Source organism: Phyllopteryx taeniolatus, chromosome 9, assembly GCF_024500385.1.
Source record: "Phyllopteryx taeniolatus isolate TA_2022b chromosome 9, UOR_Ptae_1.2, whole genome shotgun sequence".
In the NCBI taxonomy this organism is placed as follows: Eukaryota; Metazoa; Chordata; class Actinopteri; order Syngnathiformes; family Syngnathidae; genus Phyllopteryx; species Phyllopteryx taeniolatus.
In genome coordinates, this window is record NC_084510.1 from 29,345,357 (window position 1) to 29,363,003 (window position 17,647).

General features: G+C 43.7%; 1 protein-coding gene across 2 annotated transcripts in view; it reads right to left on the bottom strand.

Moving 5' to 3' along the window:
* Nucleotides 1-242: 242 nt before the first annotated feature.
* Nucleotides 243-17,647, bottom strand: part of igsf21a (immunoglobin superfamily, member 21a) — a 166,459-nt gene continuing 149,054 nt past the window's right edge. Inside the window, exons 7-10 of one of the 2 annotated variants that reach the window (XM_061785727.1) lie at nucleotides 10,303-10,388; nucleotides 8,185-8,377; nucleotides 5,348-5,386; nucleotides 243-1,601 (exon numbers count right to left, since the gene is read on the bottom strand). In XM_061785727.1, the coding sequence (XP_061641711.1) occupies nucleotides 1,522-1,601; nucleotides 5,348-5,386; nucleotides 8,185-8,377; nucleotides 10,303-10,388 (398 nt within the window). In that variant the 3' untranslated portion in view covers nucleotides 243-1,521. Of the gene's footprint in view, nucleotides 1,602-5,347; nucleotides 5,387-8,184; nucleotides 8,378-10,287; nucleotides 10,389-17,647 lie in introns of both variants that reach the window. The other variant, XM_061785726.1, reaches the window with a different exon arrangement.

Genomic DNA, 17,647 nt, shown 5'->3' on the forward strand with positions numbered 1-17,647 from the left:
GATATGCGGCAGTCTGCAATATTCTAGAAAAACACTCACCGGCCACAACATTAGGCACACAGTCACACAATACCACAATAATACAAAATACTGTCAACTTGTTCCGTTGCTCTAACAGTGTCTATGACAACTGAACATTATCATCATGGCAAATGCAGCCACTTGGAATTTGTGAGCATACACAGACAAGTGATGATAAGTCAGAACACATGCTAACATGTCATAGGCAAAGTCAAGGCGTGTCAGTGTGTTCATCTCTCCACTTTTAATACAGGTGAAATGAAACAGATGCAAACAACCCTGTTTTTATCAGTCCGGCGTGGGGGGGAAAAATGGCGGCTAGCGTGATGCGACTAATCTCGGCAAATGTCTGCGTGCGAGACAGAAAGAGAGAAAGAGAGAGAGAGAGAGAGAAAGAGAAAGAGTTACGTATATACACACACACATACAATGTAGGTCACTTAAGATAGCATGACACAAGGAAACGTAACTGCAACAAACTGCTGCAGCAGTGCTGAACAAAAGAAATAAATCCAAATCACAATCCTGAAAACATCAGACATTTCTGAGACCACTTCCAGTCATACTGATATATAGATATTTCGGGGGAAAAAAAATAAATAAAAAAAAATAAATGGGATACAGATAAAAGCTGCTTTTGTTCTATCAGCCAATGTTTAGATCTGATGGATGAAGTACAAACAACTCGACGACCGTCCCCCACCACAACCCCATAAAACCTCTTTTAATTATCTGCATTATTTACACGGATGTACACAAAATACACTCAAAAAAGCATTTTCTTTTGCCAAGCTTGCCAATGCATTTCAAGTCTTTTTGTACATTCTGAGCCCTCAAAAAGAGGAACCAAAAAAAAACAACAAAAAAACAAAATCAAAGAAAAAAAGATACTTGTATAGTATATAGATTGTTCTGTAGGACCGTCTGCGTTGCCCCTGCCCACGCCATCCGTCCCTCCTCTGCCCGCTTGTGGTGATGATCCGGTGTGTTCCGGGACGTGGCGTAGATGTGTGTCGTGTTGTGTTGTTGTTTGGCCCAGTTTGAACCACTTTTCACATTTGCGTGAAAAATGCAATGACACCTTGACCCCCCCCACCCAACAAAAACAAAACAAAAAATCTGAAGGCCATCTTTCCACTTTGAACTAATTTTATTGGTCACAACAGGCAGACGTGGGACAAAAAAAAAAAAAAAAAAAAAAGGGGGGGGGGGGTAACTTGGGAGGGACATATGGGAGGAGATTGTCCTGTTCATCTTGTTGTTCTTTAGATAGCGTTATCGTGGTGATTATTTTCGTTACAAAAAATGGGGGGAGCGCCATTGGGTGGCAGCACGGTGGCCTTCGACAGACGTTCTGTTGAGGGCCGGAGAACACTCGCAAGGTTGTGGAAAGTACGCTGATGATTTGTTCTCTTTTTTTTTCTTTTTAAATGGTTGTGTGTGTGTGTGTGTGTTTGTTGTATGCAAAGGGCAAGTATGTGAGAGCGAGGGTACGAGTTTTCACGTCAGTTCCACGGTCACTGTGAGGACAAGGGCCATCCACGTCAGGCCGCCCGCGGCGTTCATGTGTGAGGCTCCGCCTGTAAACAGCAAACAAACATGCGGTCAGATACCGAAGTTGCAATTAGAATGCCAGTATAATAAGGTGCTTAAGGGAGAGAGGGGGAGGGGGGGGGGCTATTTTCAATAAATTGCTGACATACCTTTTTTTTTAAAGTATTAAGCATATTCCATTACTGTGAAATGCATTGGAAAAATGAACATCACGGCAGTTGCAGTCAAAAGCTGTTGTGCCTCAGTCACTACTACAGTGGACATAGAAGCAAACACCTGCGGCTAATTGATGAACATTATAATTGCATTGAAAAAAATATATATGTGTATATTTTTTTAAACCCCCCAAAATCTTGAATAAGCAGGGATAAGCTGCCACTAGACATTTTCAGGGTTGGTTCCCCCACAAAAATAAATATAGAAAAAGAAAAAAAATCAAACCAAATTTGGGATAGATTTGAAAAAATCTGTGGGTGCCGAACAGCGCTTATGATAATTTGTGCATTATTCACTACAGTGGACTGGACTGACATCCAAGAACTATTTTCTTCTATATGCACGAGTCCTGATATCAAGGTTTTGCATCAGTGGAAATGTATTCCAAAGCTATTTTCTTATATCTTATACATATGTCTTGATATCAGTTACACATCGGTCGCTACTGTGGACAACTAAAGCTGTCGTCCGTCCTACGCACGAGTCAAAGTTGCGTATCCGTGACTACAGTGGACGTACAGTATATTCAATTGCTGATCATTTCTATATGCTTGAGTCTTAATGGTAAAATTGTTTATCAGTCATCACAGCGGTCATGCGTTATATTCAAAAGCAGTTTTCGTCTATACGTTAGTCTTGATGTCAAAGTTCCGCATCAGCCACTAAAGTGGACGGCCATAAAAAAGCTGCCTCCTCATTTCTTTTAAGCGGCCACCATTGCTCAACCCTGGCAAAATGGCATAACTAAAATATCTCCCGCAAGACCGATAAACTGCTTTCACAAATAAACCCGACAGTTACGCATCATTAGCGTTGGTGAAATCACCCTCAGTTAGCCAGTACATATTAACAATGTAAATGAAAAGCTAACCTCTCACACATGCAATATGAGCCGCGCGTTGTCGTTTAATGAGGGAAGCGCTCGATCGAGTGGCAAATGCATTTTAATGGACCCAGAGTGTAATCGCCGCGTAATCCCTTTTTGCACGTGTGTGACGGCCATGTTTGGTGCGGTGCATCGTGGGAACAGCTTTTGCGGAGCAGATGGCGAGCCCAGTCGACAGAATGACACAAATCAGCGGTAGAAAAAAAACTATTTGCTGTGAACGCATGTCGATTCTTACCATTAAAGGGCAAAGGGCATCATCTCGTGGAAAAACGACTTAAGGCTGCCGCACGGCCGAAACCTGCTGCCTGACACGAATGTTTTCTTGACATTGTCGTCATGCACATACACCGTCTGTCCTTTATTTGCTCTTCCTTGCTGTTGCTGCGCCTCAAGCTCTAGCTGTGGCTTGTGGATCCACATTTGAATATTCAAATGTCAGCGCGGGAGCAGGTGTGTCACAGCAAGGACAAAATCGGGTCAGACACACACACACGCACGCGCACGCACGCACGCACGCACGCACGCACGCAGCTCGCATGCAAGTTAAATTGGTGTACGACGAGGACCCGGGAGGCCATCGCGGACGTGCCCGCTCGGTGGCAGCTCAATCCCGGGTCCCTCGACCGCCGCCGTCTCCCGCAGTTGCCAGTTTTTTTAATGGTTTGGAGAATTACACAAATTAAGTACAAATCTATCCTAAACAATCCAATTATATAGGGAGGAAATTATTATAATGTTATAAACGCCACATTGTTACAAATACGTTTACGTTTTATTTAAAAAAACCAAAAAAAAAACAATATTATCGGTGGAGTAGTAAAATGAATACATTTTAGGAGAAAAAACTTGACCAATATGAGAATGAAGTGAAGCAATTAGCTGAAATCTTGAAATCTTTTGTTCTTATTGATTGAATTCTATTGCGACAGTCTTTTTTCGCTGTTGCAAAGCACACACTGGCAGAGAGAGACCACTCCCACAAGTGTCGCCGAGCAGGCTGGCAGAAGCTCGACGCCGTCCGAGCCAATGTGCGAAACGCAACAGATGGCCGGACGACTTGCGCGCGTACGCCAGTCGACTGCAAGTGGACCGCAGAGGACGCGCTCGCGGTTGCATCAACCCGCTTTTGGAAGATTGACTGCGAACAACCTGCTGTTGTTGTTGTTGTTGTTGTTCAATGTTGTATGATGCGTATACATAAAAAGCGGATTCAGGTGTGAGCAACGTGCCAGGTGAAGATGATGTCATATGGGGATTTGCAGCACGTAATGAAGTGCAGTTCCAGGAAGACTGGGCCTCATTCAAGCATATTTAAGAACAAATTCCACAGTTCCGCTTTTTCCAAGAAGGATGTGGCATTCGCCGACGTACGAACAAGCCAGATAGTGAGAGCATGGGCATGAATTTGTTAACTAAAACCAACATGTCTGTCATGAGTTGACCCACAAAAATGTCTCAAGGAACCACGTCCAGAAAGACATAGGAAGTCTTCCGTTTTGGTTTGGAACCCACCTTTAAGGGTCTTTTTCAGGGGTTCTTCAAACAAACTTTTCCGAGGGAATTTCTTTTGGGGAAAACCCAGCCTGTGAACTTAGCAGCATGGAATTTGGTAGTCGCGTCAATCATGAGTAGACCCTCAAAAAAAGTATCGAGCAGCTGTATCCGCAAAGCCACGGGAAATCAGCCGTTTGGGTTTGAAGTTGAAATGGTAGGGTCACTTCGAGCCATTTGCAGGGGTCCTTCAAAGAGAAAATATTGGAGATTTTGTCTGATTGCTATCAAATTTCGAAGCACAGATGGACGAACAAAATGTCACTGGCGCCCCCAATTGGCAGAAAGGCACAGATGCATTGTGTCTCCATTTTGACTGGCTGTCGACGAGGTAATTCGCACCTCACAAACGCGGTTAAGCGCGACGCCAAATCCCGGATGTTTATCCAGGATTTGGTGCTCTGGGCTCCAGAGGATAATCTGTGCTGACCACGCACAGCGAGGCCCCATCCAAAAATCGCCATCAGCGTCTCACACAGCGAGAGCGAAATTGAAAAATAGAGAAATAACGTGGAACAATTGCAAACGACTGACGTCACAGTCGTATGGAAAGCTGTATGTCTACTAGTGCACAGTTTTGCCTCACAAGTAGTAGTTAGTAGCTGTCCTCCTGGTATGCCAAAGTTGTCCTACGAGTGAGGACAAGTACGTTGACCTTCAGATGGATATCAAATTAATCCTCAGAGGGTTTTATTGAAAAGTGTTTGTGCATTTTTTTTCAAGATCTTTCGATATCCAGCTTTCGGTCCAGGTAGTAACACACTCTTTGCCCTCACTGGTAAGACAATCAGCACACTAGAAGAATAACTAAGGCGCACTACTAGACTGACTGTCTTACAAGTCAAGTTTTTCCCAACCACTGCCTTCCACTGCAGTATGATATTTCGTCACACTCTAGTCAGGACAACTACATTTTGCTAGTGAGGCAAAACTGTGCCCTAGTTGTTGCGCGCTACTAATACTACTAGTGAAGCGCTAGATGTTAACTAGTCGAATTTTATAATGTCACAGTCTTTTGCTTGGTCGGTCATATGCGCACATTGGGAATTCAGTGAGAGAAATTCGATGACACTCGCCCACTGGTCGTGTAGACATTTGCGTGGTGGGAAAACTTACTGTTCTGGCTCTGCGTGTTTTTCATCATGCTTGGATTTTCTGTGGGAGACACACACACACACACACACACACACACACAAAAAAAAAGGTTATTATTGACAATGCGGCGTTCAGGCTCTCTTCCCCAATGAGAAAGACGACAGCCCGGTAATGGAGTTGGGGAACACAGTGCACCATAACAACTCGGCTCTGTTTGTGCCAAACACTCCAGGATTTTGAGTAAATGACTTTTTTTTTTTTATAGAAACTTTAATAACCAGTGCATGCCGAATGATTGCAATGTGAGGGGGAAAAAAAAGAGTGCCCCCTGGGTAAAAGCAACGCCTCCTCAGCTATTTCTGGATGCTACGAGCTCACATCTGAAGTGACGTGTCAACTGGATGTGCAGCGTGAGAAGCGAAGGCGCTCCGCTAGAGATCCGCCCGCTTTATTAGGTACGCTCCTCAGGAGAGCCAATCCAAGCGACAACAAATCTCGCCTTCGTAGACATATTCATATTCATCGTTCGGATGTTGTTTACCCAACTGCAGAGAATGTCAGCAAGCTGTAAGGCATCGATTGGGAAGCAGATACTTTGCTTACCTTTGTTAGCGTAATGACAAGTCATCAAATCTGCCCCAGGGCTCCGCCTGTGATGTTTAATTTCGCATGAATCTGTTCACTGACACCGACGTAGATTTTTCTGGGGTCCTTTGAAAATAAACTTTTCTTCCAATCCAGTCCCTTGATAAATGCTAACACTGCTCCTCTTGTTCATCATCATAAAAATGTAGCCCCTGAAGCCAGTTTCATTGAGCAACATGCAATTTGGTAGGCACGTCTAGACTCCCCCCCCCCACCCCCCCCCCCCCGAAAAAATCTCAAGAAGCCATGCCAATGCCGTCCAATGCCTTGAAACGGTCCAATTATGCTATGAAAACAACCGTAATGATGAGGATATTCATAAATTAATACCAACATTATCCACAATATCTTTGTAAAAGCCAAATATACTATATATAAAATACGGCTCTTGTATTGGATCTCATTCATGCATGTGTGCCTAATGTTGTGGCCAGTGCATACATTACATGCGAATTAGCATAAGTACGCAACTGAGGTTACGCATGTCACTTCACCGCCGGATGATGATGCACATTACAGGGGATGCCCGCGCCTGGCGTCGTGGTTACACGCAATTAGTCCTGCTGATGTATATTGGACATGTTGCCAGTGCAGAGTGCTGTCCCATCTCAAGGCCGTGAGGGAGGCGCCAAGGTCAGTCAATCACCATTTACTTCCCTGAAGCCGAGAGCGGGCGCGATCTACAAGGAGAAGGCGGGGACGGACGACAGATGGGGCCGTACGACGCTCAGGGCCGATGATGCCTTCGGGGTCCGCCGGGTGTTAAGTAGGCATCGGTGTGCTTGCTTGCCAAACTTTTTCCAAGGTAATGTCTCCCTGTCAGTTCTCCCTAAAAGTTGTATTCAAATTGTGCTTGATACAGATTAAACAAGCGTAAAGACACCGACTGCTGTAAATTAATAAATAGTGCGATAAAATTGGCATCTCACGGAATGATTTGAAAATTCTGCCTCAACTCAAGAGATTTTGTTTGATTTGTAACAAATACAGCCCCCAAAGCTAGTTTAATTGAGGAAATTGAGGTTTGGTAGGCATGTCTATCATGAATAGACCAACAAAAAAGCTTCTAAGTGCCATGAGACACTGAATCTGAAAGAAAAAAAAAAAAAAAACATTTTTGAAGTTTGAAGCAGATCTTTTGGTCTTCAAAGACAAGTATGTTCCCTGGATTTTTGAAAACTCAGCAGTTTCCTCCAAAACTTTGTCTTTGGGATTACGGCATTTGAAAAAAAGCCAGTTTCATTTAGCACGATGACATTTGGTAGGTCTCTCTAGCATGAATAAACCCACAAAAAAAAAGAGCCATTAAGACCCAGAAAGTTTGCCATTTTGCTTTGAAGCTACCATTTTCGGGTTTTTGCAGGTGTCCTTTAAAGAGAAAATTGTCCCGAGGTATTTTTTTTGCAGCTTCAGCCCCGTAAGGCATACAAGAAGCCACGCCCGAAAAGACACAGCTTGTCTGCCATTTTGAATATTTACAGCAAACTTGCCTGAGGGATTATGTCCGATTGCTGCCAAATTTGGACTATGTATACGAGACAGATGGGTGACACTAAACTGCGAAGAACTCGACTTCCCATCATGATGTGTAGTTTGACGATTCCCCATAAAACACGCAACTCCGACGAGCCAGGTCCGAGCCAGACCAGACTGGATGCGAAAGTCTCGCATTGAAGAGTTCCATAGGCGCCCCCTACTGGCATTGACATGGAATCATTTGGTTCCTGACGCTCTGAAGTCCTTCAAATTGTGTGGACTGCCGTCATGTACTCCATCGACTCCATTATGCTCGTCGCCCGTTGGCGCTCGAGCGAGACCGCCGCGACAATGCTCGCCATTGATGGACTAAATCCCTCGTTAAGAGAATAGTCATCTCTCTAAGTGCAGTCTTAAAAAGAAAGTGTTGTTGAGCCAATTAGGGACACAATCTTTTATTAATCGCACTCTCGCAGCCGCATTAATGATTCATCGCCAAAAGTGGTGGCATAAATCTCAAGAGTTATATTTCACAGTTATTGTAGATACAGTACATGGGATAGATTTCGTCCAGTGATGTCATTTTTTTTTACTTAATTGCGTGAAGAGCATTCCAGCTCATTGTGGTGCAGTCCATTTGGCACACGTGCGCCATTTTGTTCTTTTAAAAAAAAATAATAATAATAACTGCTCCGACGTGAACTTGATCGCTGTTTAAACTGAACAGAAAAACGTACCGAAGACGATGAGGCGGGTGTGCGTGTCCGTGGAGCCCAGGGGATTCTGGGCCGTGCAGCGGTACATGGAGCCGTTGAGCTCTGCCGGCACCCGCTCCAGAATCAGCTCCTTGCCATCTCGCTCGGTGCTGCCGTCCAGCAGGCGGCTCCCCACGCGGGTCCAGGTGAAGAGGGGCTCCGGGAACACCTCGTTCTACGCCAGTGCCGAAGCCAACGGAGGATCGAGTGGGGGGGGTCGTTGCAGAGAAGGAGATTAAGAGCAAAGAATACATGAATACCACAGCCTGCCCCCCCCCCCCCCCCCCCCCCCCCCCCCCCCCACACTGATTCAACCGTGAGTTAACAACATGCATTTATAATCAACACTTCAGTTTACAACAGTTTATTCCCCTCGCAGTTCTTAACCCTCCGGTAAACAAGCACATTGCTAAAAATAACGGCACCAAGCAGATTTCCACGTGTGTCGCTGTGTCCGGGGATAAATTCAAGACAGTAGAAGAAACGTTAGCTACACACACACACGCACGCACACACAAACGTCCACTCGGTTGTACGTGCTAAAATATGGACGAGTGCAATTTGAACTGATTCAGTTTTACCGCTCAGATTGAATTGAGCAATCTCACGTATGACATACTATCGACGAGGTCACGCTGTCCGTATATCAAGAAGCAGAATGGATTTCGCTACAAATGGCAGAGGATGCAAATAATTCAGGAGCAAGTGCCTCCAGCGAATAAAAGCGCCTGTTCTCGACTGGACCAATACTGAATGATGACAAAAGTGCAGGAATCAAGATTCATGCAGTGGTGCCTTGAGATACAAGCGACCCCCCCCCCCCCTCACAGTTCTGAACACCCGGGTTCAAATCCGGCCTCGCCTGTGTGGAGTTTGCATGTTCTGCCCGTGCCTGCGTTTCCCCTGGTAAACGCGGGCAACTGACGTATTGTACATTTGGACCAAAGATACTTCAAACCCTTTGGATACGGTTCTGTCCTTCAAAATGAATAGCGTTCTTGCCAAGTAGCCGCTCAAAAACTGGAGATCAGTCGAACAGCGCAACTGATTTTTCATGATTATGAAGCCTCATTTTATATACTTGATGATTTTTTTTTTTTTTTTTTTAACTTGTGACACTCACAAATGAACTCAAAGCTGCCAATAATGTTGTGGAATGGAAATCTGTGCTCTGTGCTGCTCAAACCAGCAGCAGTGTCATATTGAATCTCATAAATAAAGCAACAAGGGGGAAAAAAAAAGGAATAGAAAAAAAACAAAAACAAAAAAACCTGCACTGTCGAGGCGTCCTCAATAATAAATTCCCTGAAACAACACAGCGTGGGGCTCGCTTGCTTATCGCTTCATCTCACTGCCAGAAGGGCAAAATGATCTGTATGGTGACGCGCAGTCATTTGTCGTGGTAGAGGCGGGGAGGCGGAATTTGTGCTATTTGGCTAACCTGCATGCTTTCTTCTCATAGTCCGGAATACTCAATGGACAGGAATGCTATGAATTCATCACAAAATAAGTCAAACAAATTTGAAATGTATAAAGTTGTGATGGAATTGTTCAATCGATGGTCTTCTCTCTCCATTAGCATCAAAATACACACACAAAAAAATACCCATTCGCGGGGCCCCACGCCTCTCTAGCAATGTCTACATAAAATAAATCATTTTGTAATTTAAACTGTAAATATACTGCAAATTATGATCTCAAACATTGTTTATTGTAAAATCTATTCCAAAAACATAAAAATGCAGCCAAGCTGGTTTGTCAGCTGGGCGTGGTTTCACACATTCAATGGACACGCCCACAGCGTTTGAGAGCGGAGACAATGGCTTGATTTTTCATGATTATGAAGCCTCCTTTTATATACTTGGATTTTTTTTAATTTTTATTCTGTATATTTTTTCAATCATTCCAATTTGGGATGGTTGTTATCATCACGGGTCTATAGTATCATTGCGATTAAGAATAAGAAGACTGTGAGAAACACGGCGATGTTCAACACAAGAGTGAAAAATGATTGATGATATTTGAAAGAGTCGATTCCCATCCCACGTGAGATTGAATCGTTTCACTTTGGTGCTCCACACTTACCCCGTGAGGTCCTACCTGGAATCCTTGCACAGTGATGCGCACTGTGTCTCCGACTTTGGCCCTGCTGGGGGTCATATAGAGCTTCGGGCCCTTCGGGGCAGCTGGAGGGAGATAAAAAACAAAAAAAGGAGAAAAAAAAATAAAAAAGAGACAAAAGGTCGTCAGACTGCACATGGCGAGTAGAAGCACCTGTTCTGTCATAGGAGGAGAGGGACAAATACAATTTCCTGTCAATTAAGGTCACTCGGCAAGAGGCGGGGGACTCGGCAAGAGGTCCCTTTATCAGAGCAACGGTGCTGGATTTATTCCCCCTCTGAGAGAAAAAGGGACTAAATTGGGTGGATACTCATTACTGGAGGAGAATGGGGGCGCGGCGGGTGGAGTGTGGAGGCGGCGAGATAAGGGCCGCTCGGAGAGCTAATTCCCTTGTCTTGCTGTGGACAGCCGGCCCTCGCCGGCTTTCGTTTGGACCCGCTAAAACAATGTGGCCCGGGGAGCGGGGAGGTTCGAATATTCCGTGATTATACGGGGGTCAGGACACGTCCCTTATGTGCCCAGCCTCGATAATAACACACACACACTCACACCCACAAAAAAAGAATGATTTTCATAAGTTTAAAAAGCAAAAAATGTTCATTTTCATGGCAACCCGGTGACCGTAAGATAGCGTTTGAGGCCGGTCTCAGCCGCTTCTGCATCATGTGATACGGCGCTACATGCTGAGCGGCGGGGTGCGGTTTTAGACGAATGAACTAATTCATCAGGGATGAGAGTGGAGCTGAGGCCCCGCTATCAATAACATCCATTCATTCTGCTGCTTTCAACTCTTAATAGAAACCACATGAGACGCTTATTGTCATTGATGAGCGGAAAATAAGAGGCAAATAATTACAAACAAATATATGAAATCACTTGACGGCTATTTATCTGGCCACTCAAGGCTAATGATGAACGAATGGCTTTTGTAGGACTACAAGGCGTGGAAAAAAGATCAGTTATGCCCTTTTAATTGTAATGCAACAATATGTCAAGCCTATGGATAAAAATGCATTTTAAGTATCTATTAGAATACATATAAAAGAAAATATAATTTTTAATGCTTGTACACAAATAGTTGGACGTGCCCAGCAATCCAGTGTGGAACGAAAGAATCAAGACTTGTCTGCCGATTTCTGAAGAAGCGCCGACTGTCACTTGGCAGCCGGGCTGGCCAAAGGTCCTCGCCACTTTTAATGCTGGTGGTAGGGATTTTACTTCGCGCATAGAAATGATCAACAACACACATAAAAAAAATAAATAAAAATTGTAAATAGCAAACCGCAAATAGGAGGGGATTCATTGTGTATCCTTGTTCAAATGTTGAGTTATTTTAATACTCTCCGCAGACTGAAGTATATCTGAAAAAAAAAAGGATTCCCAAAGTAGGACAACAACAGTGACCAAATTAAAACTATAAATCTCGTGACATTTTCCAAATGAGACACAGCATCAACATATTTCCCTTGGCAGCCGAAGCAAAGACGTAGCGCGCGAGGCACGGCCCGGCGTGTCTTCTTATGCCCGCGACGGATGGCATTTCACAGGCTACTTCTGGCAACGGTGAGCGCAATCGGACGAGCTTCTCGAATTTTCATGGTGTCACACGCGGAGCTTGCCGGGCATATGGCCGTAAACAAAAAAAAAAGATGATGGCAGAATTCTGGGATTTGGTCCAGTGGCGACAGTTGGCGTCCGACGTCGCCCACCCTTAAATACGGCATCAGGCGGCGAGGTGGACGTGAGGCCGAACAGCTTCAGCTCCAGGACTCCATCTTACCACAGCGGTTCCCAGGCTTGCAAGAATTGTAAACATCAAAGTGACGGTTTCTGTTGTTGTAATACTTAATTTTGGCATAGGGGGGCGACAGAACGACTGCCTCTACGTGAAAGACGTACTCAGCACTCCATAGACAGAGGAGGTGGAGACAATTAAGACACACAACGCTTTATTCCGCTTTGGTGAATTTGTGAAAAACTAAATAGTGACAAGCCATGAAGAACAAACCGGGTTTACTGACCAAAAATCGATTTTTCAGCATACCATTACACCCCAAAACACGACATCTTATTGCTCACTACTGCCTCTGCTGACCATCTACTGGAACTCATAAACTAACCACCAAGTTTAATTCTACAATGGAGCGCTTTGTGTTTTTCTATCCTTTATGGCAGCGGTATCAAACTCCTTTTTTGTCATGGGCCACATTGTAGTTATGACTTTCATCAGAGGACCATTACGACTGTGAATTGATAGAAATGAATTAGCGCCTCATATATAGACAGACACAACAAATGAATGGATAACTAGTCTAGCTGACACGCGCTCCGCAAATCGAGGCGCAAACAGAGACTGGCGACCACCTGAGAAGCCCACTCCTCCACGCTGCCCTGCTGTGAGAGGGCGACGACGACAGTGCCCAAGTGTTCCTCAAGTGGACCTTAACCTTATTAGCAGCTTCCCGTCAAATCTTGGCCCCGGGACCACGCGTTTGACACCGGTGCTTTATGGGCACCGTATTTCAAGCTCGTACCGAAGACAACTTTTTGGCCGCGCGTCAGGTGTGCTTTTGACGGTCAACAGGTGCGGCCAGCTGCACCGCCGAATGGAAAAGATGAGGGCAGCCTGTCGCATTTAGCGGGTGAGCGGCTTTGTGAAAGAAAAGGAAGCCGAGAGGCGCACAAACTACATTTGAAAAAGGCCCGACTGACGTGCCGGATCAGGCGCCGGCTCCATCCAGGTGTATCCGGCCATGTAATTCCTTTCACGGATCCGAGCGGGAACACTAAAGCCGCCAGATAAGACGTATTGATGAGTGGCCAATGCTAACACAAATAACCGCATGCGTCTACACACACACACACACACACACACACACACATCCTCATCATCCTCTATTCACATGCCAGTGCCATCTGGAGGCGAGCATCTGCTCTTTGATTATCCCTGGCTGGCAAAGCGACGATGACGTGAGGTAGATATGAAAGCGGCGCACGAAATAAGACTTGCGGCGCCCGTGTAACAACGTTAATATTGCGCACCTTTGCTCGCCGAGATTCAACGCACAAAGAGCAGCTTTTCAATATTCAGGCGCCGACCTGAACTCTCCAGGAGCGTCGGAAAACCGCGACGATCTCACGGAGGAGGAGCGCTCCTTTCCGACGCCCCGAGGCCCAGCCGGCGCCAGCCTCTCACCCCATTTATATGGCGAGCGCGCTGCCCTTCATGAATATTCAAGGCGTGTATTATAACATTGGTTCGATTGTCAGAATGTCGCTTCCGTCTCATGCGATGAAATTAAATCGCTCAAAGATTTATCACTTATGGCCAGGGCAAAGACCACCGATTCGTTTCCTGACTGAGAGCAGCTCGCAGGAGCGAGCGTGCATATATTGCTCACTTGTCACGGATATGATGTACGAGTGGAAGGGATCATTATCAATTATACTATGCATTTTTTTGTAACAATTGAAAACAGTTCTCAGGTTTCTGTCTCAAAATACCCCAACATTTACAAACCCTATATTTGTAAATGGCAGATCTTCAGCCAGCCTCGCTTCCACATCACATGGGGGATGTTATTATTAAGGCCCAACCGATATGGATTTTATTTTATTTTTTCAGGCCGGTATCGGTTAATTCCGATAACCAATTAATCGGCCACGTAATTTAAAAAACATATATATTAAATACAATATTTTTGATCCCTTAGTGCTTACAACAACAAATATTGTATATAACAACAATTACAGGCCGAATAGTTGACTGCTTTACAATAGTATGTCCTTCAGTATTTGTTTAATTGTATTTTTTTTTACTGCTGAACAGGTTGGAAACGTGGGTAGGGCTAAGTGGAACAGTCCTTAAATGGTTCAGGTCCTACCCGGAGGAAAGGTAACCAATGGAAGTGTTCAATCTCATCGAATGGCAATGACCTATGGGGTCCCTCAAGGGTCAGTTCTTGGACCCCTCCTGTTCAGCCTGTATATGCTACCCTTGGGTCAAACTCTTCAGAACTGTAATTTTGACTAGCTAGCTTTGCAGATGACACACAGTTATATCTAGCAGTGTCTCTCCAGATGACTACAGTTCAATTGAGGTGTTGTGTCACTGTCTAAAACAGATAAATGCCTGGATGAGCCAAAATGTTCTTCAATTAAACCACAACAAAATGATCATTGTTTTTGGCAATAAAGAAAAGAGGATTGCTGTTAATAAATACCTGGAGTCACTATCTTTAAAAACCAAAGCCCAAGTCCGAAACCTTGGCGTTCTGATAGATTCCCACCAGACTTTCAACAGTCATATCAAACCAATTACTAAAACAGCTCGTTCAGAACGCTGCAGCTCGGGTTCTGACCAGAACAAAGAGGTCAGAGCATCTCACTCCAGTTCGAAAGTCTTTACACTGGCTTCCAGTCAGCTTTAGAATATATTTTAAAGTTATGCTACTGGTCTATAAATCACTAAACGGTTGAGGTCCTGAATACATGAATGAAATGCTAATGGAATATAAACTCAGTAGGGCTCTGAGATGGACAAACTCAGGTCGAATAGTGGAGCACAGAGTCCAAAGCAAACATGGTGAAGCAGCATTTAGCTATTACGCTATTAAGTTGCCAACATAAGTAACATCAGCCCCAAGTGTGAATGTTTTTAAGTCTTTTTTTCTCATACTTTTTAGGACATTTCCACTTTGAAATATTTCTTGCACTGTATGCTATTTTAATTGTACTTTTATTTTTTCTTTGTTTTAAATGTTTATAAGCTGTTTTATTTTCTTTGGGTTTTTTTTTAAAAATGCTTTTAATCATGTAAAGCACATTGAGTTATCTTGTGTATGAAATGTGCTATATAAATAAATTTGCTTTGCTTTGCTTTCGATTGAGGCCATAAATGTATGCAGTAGATAAGCAACATAATGAGTGAAGTTACTGGCAAAACATTATGCATCCCTTCAACACTGAACCACATTTCTTCTATTCCTTTATTCTCTTTGCCGTGAAGTAATGATTTCAAAATAATAACTCGAGACGCCTTTGTAAGACGTCAAAACAAGTCATCTTTGACAGAGTTGCATTTTAAATGTATGATGTAGAGCGAAAAAAAACTGTAGCCAATCATTTTGTGTGTGCATTTGATATGTTGATTGTTTTGTGCATTGTTTTTTTTTAAAAAAGTGTACTCTTTATTTCCTGTATTGTTGTCTGTTTGAATATATTTGATTATTATGTTGTAATGTGTTGTGTTAAAAAAAAGTCAAACATTCGGGCAGATTTGAAAAGGTCTACTATTTTTTTTTTTTTTTAATGAAGTTATGATGTAAATTAGCCCCGCTGTAACATCACAGTGGGGCAGACATTCAGAAGGGGTAGACGAAAGATATATTTTCAGAAATAGGCAGATAAATGATGTGCTTGGTTGGGCAGGCACTCTCGAGATCCAATTATTTGGATACAAGCCATTAAAACGCCAATTTTCCATAATATGTCCCCTTTAAAGTGCAATGCCTGCAACCTTGTCTGAGGAGATACTGCTCGATTGAGAAGTATTTTGTTTTCTCGTCTCCTAAAGTGCGCTGAAGAATGTTTGGCATTCCAAATGAGCTCTGATTCAATGGCTCATCTTCTATTCCCTTTCCCTCTTAACACAAAACTCAAATGTCTGATGAGGAACACGGTGGCGATAAACGAACGACTTCAAACAAATTGTCAAAATAAAAGCGGCGTTGACATTTAGCAAGAGTTTGTACCCGTCTTGTCGCCCCCTCCGCGGATTTGTCATGGGTTTAATCATCCATGTTGGAAGGGAGTGAGCTGTTAAAATATTTATTGAATTGCGCTTCAGTCTGATGAAGACCGCTCATGTCGTCGGCGCTCTGACTGACGTCGCCGAGTCGGTTTTGCACGTGATGAACTACATTTCTCCTCTCTGGGGGCGGGGGACGGGGACGGGACTGTGACAGCTACCGCTCTCCGCCAGGAATTACCTTGTGAGGCGGGAAAAGTGAGACCTGGTAACAAAAGAGCTAAAATATATATATATATATATATATAACAATAAATCCATCACATCCCATTACATGTAATTTAATCATTTGTCAAAAAAGAGAAGAGCCTCCACAGATGAGCAACATGGGAAAACGGTCAACAATTTGACCCGAGATGACTCCAATAATAGGAAACGCATGTCAGTGCAAACTAAAAATGACCTGAGCAGACGGAAATTTAACACTCGGTTGTAAACTTTGACCACACCGACAGAACAAAGGAACATGAAAGCGAGGGTGCACACACACAGGGGCGTCCAATTTGACCCCCCCCCCCCCCCAACTGGATTTGACAACCAACTTGGCCTACACTCAAAAACACGCAGTTTGGAATTTTCTAGGTGAGCATTCAAATATATGTATTGCTTGGACCGAACAATAACACTAAAATAATATAAACGCACCTCTTACAGAATTGTTTTTTTTTTTTCAGTGTCAACGCAAAGATCTCTTTCATAAACCATCGTTTAAATGCATCTGCGCGTACATATCTTACACGGAAGTCATGAAGAGTCAACGCAAAGTCAGCTAATGCTGCAAAAACTTTGAATTGATTGATTGACAATGAGAAATTTCAAAAACTGTGCCAAGCCTAATTCTTTTGCCAATGCCCGCTGTCAGTGTGGACCGATTCAGTGTCGACAACAGAAAGGTGTGTCCCTCCTGGGCTTAATTGAGACTCTGTAGAATCAGCCTAATTATCCAGATATGGATTTGTGGACTCTGGCAAGGAAATCTTCCTGGCGCACAGAAAAGTGAGCATGCCTCAAAAACAACACTGGACCCGAGAGTGAGTCAACAAGAACAGATGTTACCTCCAGCGGTCGGTCGGTTGAAACAATGATTAGCAGGTAGCATCATTCTAATGTTGTTTTTACTGATTTTGGAGAGCATTCACAAACTTTCCACTCTCATCCCAAGCACGACCAATGCGTGCTTCTCATGGATCACGACGCTCATCTGCAGAAGAATGATGCCAACGTTCCGCCTTTGAAGTGTTAATTGGAAACGCTGGGAGCCATCTTTGTTTTTAGTTTACAGGGGGAAAAAAAAAGAAAAGAAAAAAAAAACTAAAGGTTTGTGCATTCATCTCCAGGATAACGAATAAAACAACAATACTTTACTCCCAAAAGTTTGACTCGCTTGCTTCATTGGATTCATTCTTTTTGATTTGTTTTTAAAATAATCCCCCGCTAATAATAACAATAATTTTAAAAAAAGTGAAAAAACAGTCAAAAGACCTTCAGAGAAATGCACAAATTTGAGAACGTTGT